General features: G+C 50.8%; 1 protein-coding gene across 1 annotated transcript; it reads right to left on the bottom strand.

The window, feature by feature from the left end:
• Positions 1 to 6813: 6813 nt before the first annotated feature.
• On the bottom strand, positions 6814 to 8046 carry LOC119360537 (sex determination protein tasselseed-2-like). Its single transcript, XM_037626133.1, has one exon. The coding sequence runs from the start codon at positions 8044 to 8046 to the stop codon at positions 7084 to 7086; it is 963 nt and encodes a 320-aa protein (XP_037482030.1). The 3' UTR covers positions 6814 to 7083.
• Positions 8047 to 8443: the final 397 nt, after the last annotated feature.

The following is an 8443-nucleotide window of genomic DNA, read 5'->3' as shown; positions in this document are numbered from 1 at the left end:
AAACCTTCTTCAATAATTCTCCAAAGGTTAGTATTCACATGTTTTAAATGACGCTTGAAGCGATAAACCCAAGAATCATAATCTTCATTTTTCACATATTTAGGAGGAGGACCGGCATGATTCAAATAAGTAGAGGGGATCGGTCCTCTATACACCGGGGGTTCCACATGGGCAAAGATGCCAGTGCCATTTCTACCACTAGTAGACGGACTCTTTTCACTATTAGCTTCCCCCTTGTCGGGGTTAGCATCCGTCACCTTGTTAGTGAGATCACCCACTTTCATCGGCGAGGTAGATAGTTTGAGTCCCTCTAGAAATTCAGAAAACTTGCTTTTGACCTCGGCCGTCATGGAGGTTTTCAATGTGTCTAAAGCCACATTGAATTCCTCACGAGAGACCGAGGTTCCCCCTTCGACCGAAGACGAGACGGGATTCACACCGGAGTGCTCCTCCGCACCGTCGTTGGTGTCAACCATACTCTTCGGACGGCAAAGTCCTTAATAAAGAGACGAGGCTCTGATACCAATTGAAAGGATCGATATGGTTGACTAGAGGGGGGGTGAATAGGCAACTAACAATTTTTAGACTTTTCTTTAACAATTTAACCTTGCAATGAAATAGGTTGTCTAGATGTACAACTATGTGGACAACCTATATGATGCAAAGACAATAAGCACACAAGCAAGCAATGGATATAGCACAAGTAAGCTTGCAAAAGTAAAGGGATAAGATAACCAAGAGTGGAGCCGGTGGAGACGAGGATGTGTTACCGAAGTTTCTTCCTTTTAAGGGGAAGTACGTCTCCGTTAGAGCGGTGTGGAGGCACAATGCTCCCCAAGAAGCCACTAGGGCCACCGTAATATCCTCACGCCCTCACACAATGCGAGATGTCGTGATTCCACTATTGGAGCCCTTGAAGGCGGCAACCGGACCTTTACAAACAAGATTGGGGCTATCTCCACAACACTTGGAGACTCCCAACAATACCGCGAAGCTTCACCACAATGGAGTATGGCTTCGAGGTGACCTCAACCGTCTAGGGTGCTCAACACCCAAGAGTAACAAGATCCGCAAGGGATAAGTGGGGGGAATCAAATATCCTGTGGTGGAAGTGTAGATCGGGCACTTGTCACCCAATCCCGAGCAAATCAACAAGTTTGATTGGCTAGGGAGAGAGATCGAGTGGAAATGGAGCTTGGAGCAACAATGGAGCTTGGAGATGGAAGAGGTAGTCAACTAGAGGTAGAAGACACCCCTTATATAGTCGTGGACAAATTCCAACCGTTATCCACATGTTCAGCCCGCGACCCACGGTACTACCGCTCCAGGGGCGCGGTACTACCGCGAGACTGTGCGGTACTTCCGTGGCTAACCACAGTACCACCGCGACAGCAACACAGGCCGGAACTAGCCTGATAAGGGGGCAGTACTACCGCTCGCGCGGTACTACCGCACCCACCTGCGGTACTACGGCAAGGCAGGAAAGTCACGGCCTGGGAAGGGCGCGGATGAAATAAATTACATCCGTGCCTACTTCCGCTGAACCGGAGGAGGTACAAAAATCCGACGCGGTACTACCGCCCGCGAGGCGCGGTACTACCGTGCGGGCGCGGATGTAAAAAATTACATCCGCGCCTACTACCGCGATACTGCGGTACTAGGTAGGAGGGCCACGGTACTACGACTCCTAGGGAGCGGTACTACCGTGGGCCTCCGCGGTACTACCGCGCTGGACGAGCGGTACTACCGTGGAGGGCGCGGATGTAAAAAATTACATCCGCCCCTACTACCGCACCGGAGCGGCACAAGGCCAGGGAGCCGCGGTACTACCGCTCCAGATGAGCGGTACTACCGTGACACCCTGCGGTAGTCCGCGTGTACTTGCGGTACTACCGCAAGCACAACAGTAGTTGTCAGATTTCTGCACAACCACGATAACAAAGGGAAGCTCCAAAATGCAGGGAAAGGAGGAACAAGTGTACGTGTTGATTCCACCCAAACCTTTCCGACGCGGATCCCCTCTTAATAGTACGGCTCTCCTACAACTCAAATCCACCAAAGAGAAACGTAGAACAACGCCGACTTCAATAGTCTTCGAGGGGCACCGTATCGTCTCGTGCCTAGATATGAATAACCTGAGAAACTCAAGGCACACGATTAGTCCGCAAAAGCATTGTCATCAATCACCAAAACCCTGAGGGAAAAATATGCCCTTACAGTGGTACATAAGACAAATGAGCAAGATACCTACCTACAATACGAGCAAAGGTACTAACCTCAAACACATAGCCATTTGCTCCTTGGTAGAAGCATCTCTCGACTCATCAACAAGTAGAGCAAATTTACAATCGCCAATCTCATCAATAATGACCTTGGTGGTCTCTTGTGCACAAGCCTTGCATAAATCCAATTGTGTCTTATGTGAAGTCAGTTTATGGTTATCTCCTGCATCCCCAAATAATTCTTCCACCTTTGGGTCTTTCCTTAGGGATGGCAATGGGTAGAGTATGGGTGGGTACAACCTCTTTCTGCCTAAACCCATACCCATAGAAACTTTCTATACCCACACATTTCAATATCCATGGGCACAAATTCACACCCATGCCCATACCCATCGGCTATCCTATACCCAATGGATATCCAATGGGTACAACATATAGCATTGAAATTTTAAAAAAGTAGAGAAATGCGTGTAAAATTCAAGTGAGGATGGATGATCTGTCTAGTACCGACGTGACGTCCTCCGATGGGTGGCCAGCAAGGGAGTACAATAAACGGTTGGCGGGAACCCAACACAGTGGGAGGCGGCAGTAGGAACTGGGGTTCACTGGTTCGAGAGTTGGCCAATAATGCGTTGGTGATGAGTCAAGATTTCATCGTTTCAAGCAGTTACATAGGACATAGGAGCGCGAGCTAGTTGTTGCGAGCCTATGAGCTATGGTTGGTTCAGGAATAAGGGATTGAGAGTTGGACCATAGGAGTTGGATGCTGACCCCACATGTTATAAAAGTTATTTTCATTTTTTACTTTTTCTGGGTATCCATTGGGTTACCCATGGGCGCAATCTCAATTTGCTCCAGATTAGTGCCATCGATAGGAGATCCCGTGGCTAAAAACAACTGCATCTCAGTTAGTGGCGTAGCTAGGGGGTGGCCAGGGTGGTCCATGGACCACCCTGAAATTTCCCCATGGCTTTTATATAGTGTAGTAAAAATATATTTCTTTAAAAATGAACAAACTTATGTAAATATTTCTATTAATGGACCACCCTGACTTATTGAGCTGGCTACGCCACTGATCTCAGTTGTGTTGAGCACATCACATCACATCCATGGTTAGGCTATAACTACCCTATACTAGCTGTCATCCACGAAAGAACTTAATTTACGTGGATCGAATAATGCTAGTCTTCTCACCACGAGAGAAGATTCCTTACATTTCATCATCCGGAAATCGATCACATATATAATCATTAAAAGTTTATTAAGACTTTAGCCGCAGAAGAAACAGAGAGTCAAATTTGAGCAGGAGCAACCGAGAGTCAAAATGAAGCTCTCTGTTCTTCATAAAGTACGCCTGATTAATCAACAACTTTTCGGCGATGCTGCACGCTGAATTGTTTATGCATTATTACACCGCTGCATGCGCGTGCTCTAGTCTAGTTTAGTCCTGGCTTAATTAGGGAGTAACTTCCGAGTTGACAAAGTCACGGTTAAGTGGTTGGTCAGAGGTCAAAACCGATGGGAACGACAGAAGAGAGTAAATAGTATAAAACTACTGGTTTACAGGCTAGGGTTTCAAAAAACTATCACCTTTTAATATTTCTCAGATAACTACCAGATGGGTGGTCGGCTATTTCAAAAAACCCAAATCCCTGAGTCTTTATCAGTTGATCGCGATTATGACAATTGAGGCCCACATGTAAGATATCCGTTTGTTTGACAGTTTACTTTGACCGTTAACTTACATGTGGATCCCACACGTAAGTTTTGTAAAAAAGCAATCGGGTCCCTACAAGTTTTCTGAAAAAGCAATCAGGTCCATGTGAGTTTTCTGAAAAAGCAATCGGGTCCCCGAGGCAAGGCAACGCTGCGTCCTCCGGCTGGTCGTGCCTCGCCTGTGGCCGCCTCCCCGCCGTGCCTCGCCTGCGGCCGCGCCCTGCCGTGCCTCGCCTGCGATCGCCGCCCCGACGTGCCTCGCCCGTGGCCACCGCCTCGCCATGCCTCGCCTGCGCCACCTCCATGTCGTGCCCTGCCCGCGACCGCAGCCATCCTGTGACTCGCCTGCGGCCGACGCCATCCCCTGTCGTGAGCTTCTCAAGCTCGAGCGCGGACGACCTCTTCGCCACCGTCGCCGTGGACTGCTGGAGAGCGCCCTTCCCGTCGCCGCGGACGAGGCCGGCCTCGTCGCCACCAGGAGCTGGGGAACAGAGGGAGTGTCGTCCCCGGCTTGGGAGGGGAAGGGGGTCGCCGGCCTGGGAGGGGAAGGGGGTCGCCGGCCTGGGAGGGAAGGCGATCGCCGGAGGGGAAGGGGGTATGGCACAGGAAGCACAGAGGAGGGAAGAGAAGAGATAGAGAAGAAGAAGAAAGAGAAGAGGGAGAGGAAACTTACATGTGGGCCCCACATGTAAGTTTAACGGTCAAACTCATGTGAAACTAACGGTTTGTTTAGGTTCGGGCCCAACCTGTCATAATCGTGATCAACTGATAAAGAGCCGACGATTTGGGTTTTTTGAAACAGCGGACCGCGCGACTGGTAGGTTTCTGAGAAAAATTAAAAAGTGTCAGTTTTTTGAAACCCTAGCCTGTAAACCAGTAGTTTTACCCTAGCCTGTAAAACAAAAATCCTCTTATGCACAAATTTTGACCATATATTAAACTAACAAAATGTTCAGCATCTCACTAAACATTATAATTTTGAAAACTATGTTCAAATACGAATCCAATGAGATAATTTTTTTGACATGCATTAACATTTTGTTAGTTAAATCTTTAGTCAAAATTTGGCACAAACTACAAAATGAACCTATAAACCAAGACGGAGGTAGCACGGTACTACCACTCTACTTGTATTGCCACTTGCCACTGCAAAGTCTCCTGCCATCCGTCCATTCTAATTTCTAAACTTGTGCAAAGTCACTGCTTTGCTCTGCTGCCGAGGCTTGATTTCCTCCTCGTTTTCAGATTTTGTTCATTCGGAGGAGAGAAAACCCAGGAGAAGTTAAGTGAGGGCATCCATAGTACTCCCTCGGTAAATAAATATAAGAGTGTTTAGATCACTAATCTAGTTGTATAAACACACTTATATATCCCGCAAAAAAACACACTTATATATATTTCTTTACAGACGGAGTATTTCACTGCCTCTAAAGCTGCCTCTAAGCGTTTCTCATCGCACGATTCATTTAGTCAAACAGATCCAATGAGCAAACAGCCTTTGGTTAGAGCATCTACGGCCGCGATGGCAAATCCAGCTCGTCAAACTTTCGTGGCGTGTCCATGGACACTAACCAGTCATGTCTCAAATAATACAATCCACATCCGGACACGTCAATTATCATATCTCAAATCCATACAAACTCATACAACTACGTCGATCAATTGCATATATCTTTCGGCTACTCCGTCACAACTAACATATGCCATCGAACAACCAAAATTTGGTATGTTTGGCTATGGTGGAGATCATTCACGCGGACCACGGCTACCCTTACCCATCCCGGCGCCCTTGTCGTCCTTCTCGCGGAAGTACTGGTCGAAGACGTGGTAGGGAACGAACCAGATCTTCATGTCGCCGGAGCTATCCTCGCGCGTCGTTGTCCTCCTTCGCTACCGTTTCTTCACAATGCGGGTGCGGATGTGTTCCTCCTCTGCAGCCGACCGCGTCGTCGCATCAGCCTCCTTCGCCGCCGCAATTTCCCTCGTGATACAGGCCTTGGCGGCCCATATCCTCTCCTTCCCACGGCGGGTTGCCCGTTCCCGACGGGACTCATAGTCTGCCCGACTGGTGATGGAGAATGAGAAATTTTCCAGCTACTGGGACCGCGATGATCCAGCCCCAGAGGACCCGAGCGCCTGTTGAGCCGATGCTATGAAGTCACGCCGGACAGATCCATCCGTCGGCCGGGCGTTATTCTCCCGGGAGCGGCGGAGTGCAATGGGCACTGCCATTGCCTCCTCCAACTTGCAAGGGATGACACCCGAGTCGACTATTCGGACTGGTCGGAGTTAGATCCGCTGCCCGCCATGCCGGAGAAGGCCGGGAATCGCCAGAGGTATGGTGAGCTCGAGTGATGAAGGGAGTGGAGGGAAGAGGAGCGTGAAGTGGCTAGAGTTGGATCCGGCGAGCGGATGAAGACGAATATATGTGCGGTCGTGTGGGCCAACGTGGGCTGGGTCCGACATGACCGACGCGCCTGGACGCCCCATATCCGCCCTATATTTAGGCTGGATATGAGGGGTGTCAGTCAGCCAGGCGTTTGAGACGGGTTTGAGGCGTCTAGCTATAAATTCTCTTACCAAGCTAATTAAGTACACATAGGGGCGGCTTGGCTTATCGATCTCAGGTTAATTCTAGCTTCACATGATTTTCACTACATCTCGATTTTCTTTTACTTAATCGCAAACACACGATGAAACATTCTGTGGCAGATATTTCCCCGGCTCAACTGCACAGTGTGTCAGTGTCGGTCCCCAACAGGAATGTACTATTTTTTTTAGAAAGAAGGCTCATGAAGAGCCCGGCTTCGAATTAACAAAGCCATCAACCGACCAGGAATGTACTACTGCATCACTTCCTTTGTTACTACTGAACTAAACGATTATTCTCCATGCGGCACGACAACGGTTTAAGCGCCAAGAAGAAAAACCAGGCAAATCCATACTTCATCACATGAAGCCAAGCCGAATAAACACCAGCTAATTACTCCTACTCACCACTACTTCCAACCTAATTTTAATTAATTTATGTACAGTTCATGCATGCGGCTTGGCCCACTCACTAGAGCTGTAGTACTTGATTGCGACACTCGAGCACGTACTACCCTCCAACTGCATCTCAATCGGTTTGACTTGTAATCAGTAATCACAGCCCGATGACGTTCCTGGAGGTGGTGACTCCGCCGTCGACGACGAGGTTGTGCCCGGAGACGTACCCCGACTCGTCGCTGGCCAGGAACAGCGCCGCCTCCGCGATGTCCCGGGCCCTCAGCGTCGGGCCCTTGAGCGTCGCCATGCCTCGCACCATCTCCTCCGTCTTTTCCACCTCCTCCGCGCTTACCGGCGCCGGCGCGCCCCCTTGGTCGTCCTCGTCATGGCGCCACGCGTTCACCAGCATTGGTGTGGCCACGCAGAAGGGGGAGACGCAGTTCACTCGGATGCCGTGCTCCCCGAGCTCGCAGGCCGCGTTCTTGGTCAGCCCCACCAGCGCGTGCTTCGACGCCGTGTACGCGTGCGGGCCCATCCCACCGAGCACGCCGGCCACACTCGCCACCGACACGATGCTCCCGCTGCGGCCGCCGCCGCGGCGCTGCAGCATGGCCCGCGCCGCGTGCTTCATGCCGAGGGCCGCGCCCAGCGTGTTCACGCGCAGCACGCGGTCGAACTCGGCGGCGTCCAGGGACGCGATGCCGCCGCTCTTGGCGCCGTTGCTCGCTGGAGGCGCCTGCCGGCCCAGCACGCCGGCGTTGTTGCAGAGGATGTCCAGACGCCCGTGCCGCGCCACACAGAACCCGACGGCGCGCTCCACGTCGACCTCCACCGAGACGTCGCAGTGCACGTAGCTGCAGCAGGCCCCGCCCAGCGCGGCCGCCAGTGCCTCGCCCGCCGCGTCGTCGATGTCGGCGATCACCACGCGCGCGCCGTGCCTGCCGAACGCGTGCACGATCGCCTCCCCGATCCTGCGCGCCCCGCCGGTGACGATGGCCACCTTCCCCTCCAGCCTCCTGTGCTGCTGCTGCTGCACCTGCACGGCGACGGCATTGTTGGTGGTGGCGCCGAGAGCGACTGTGCCGGCTTGGGGGGCCGGAGGGAGTAGTACCCTTTGCATGCCGTGCTGATTTCTACCCTCAGGCTGGTCATAGTGGGGAGTAACTTAGATTAGTGTCATATGCATAACACTAGTCTAAGTTACTACCTTCATAATGCAAAGTAACATAATAGTAGTATCATGCATGGCTTCATTTATTAACTTGTAGACTCATCTTGTCTCGGTAAGCGCTATGTTACAGTACTCCCTCCGTCTAGGTATGTAAGTCATCCTACGAAAACTAAATAATCCCAAAACACTTAGGCGCGGTGCATTAAATTCTACCTCGTTTCTTATTTCTTGACATATCAACCAATAAGAGAAGTAAAGTGTGTATGCTTTTAATAACTTGAGACTACCAAACACGACATGCAGTGGTTAGTTCATTGCATGCAATGCTATTAATTAGCAAATGAAC

This window comes from Triticum dicoccoides, chromosome 2B (genome assembly GCF_002162155.2).
Source record: "Triticum dicoccoides isolate Atlit2015 ecotype Zavitan chromosome 2B, WEW_v2.0, whole genome shotgun sequence".
NCBI classification, from domain to species: Eukaryota; Viridiplantae; Streptophyta; class Magnoliopsida; order Poales; family Poaceae; genus Triticum; species Triticum dicoccoides.
The sequence above is the reverse complement of the archived record's forward strand: the minus strand, read 5'-3'. Positions and strand labels throughout refer to the sequence as shown.

Excerpts from the sequence above, each read along its gene's own strand:
- LOC119360537 (XM_037626133.1), bottom strand. The coding sequence starts at position 8,046 with ATGCAAAGGGTACTACTCCCTCCGGCCCCCCAAGCCGGCACAGTCGCT.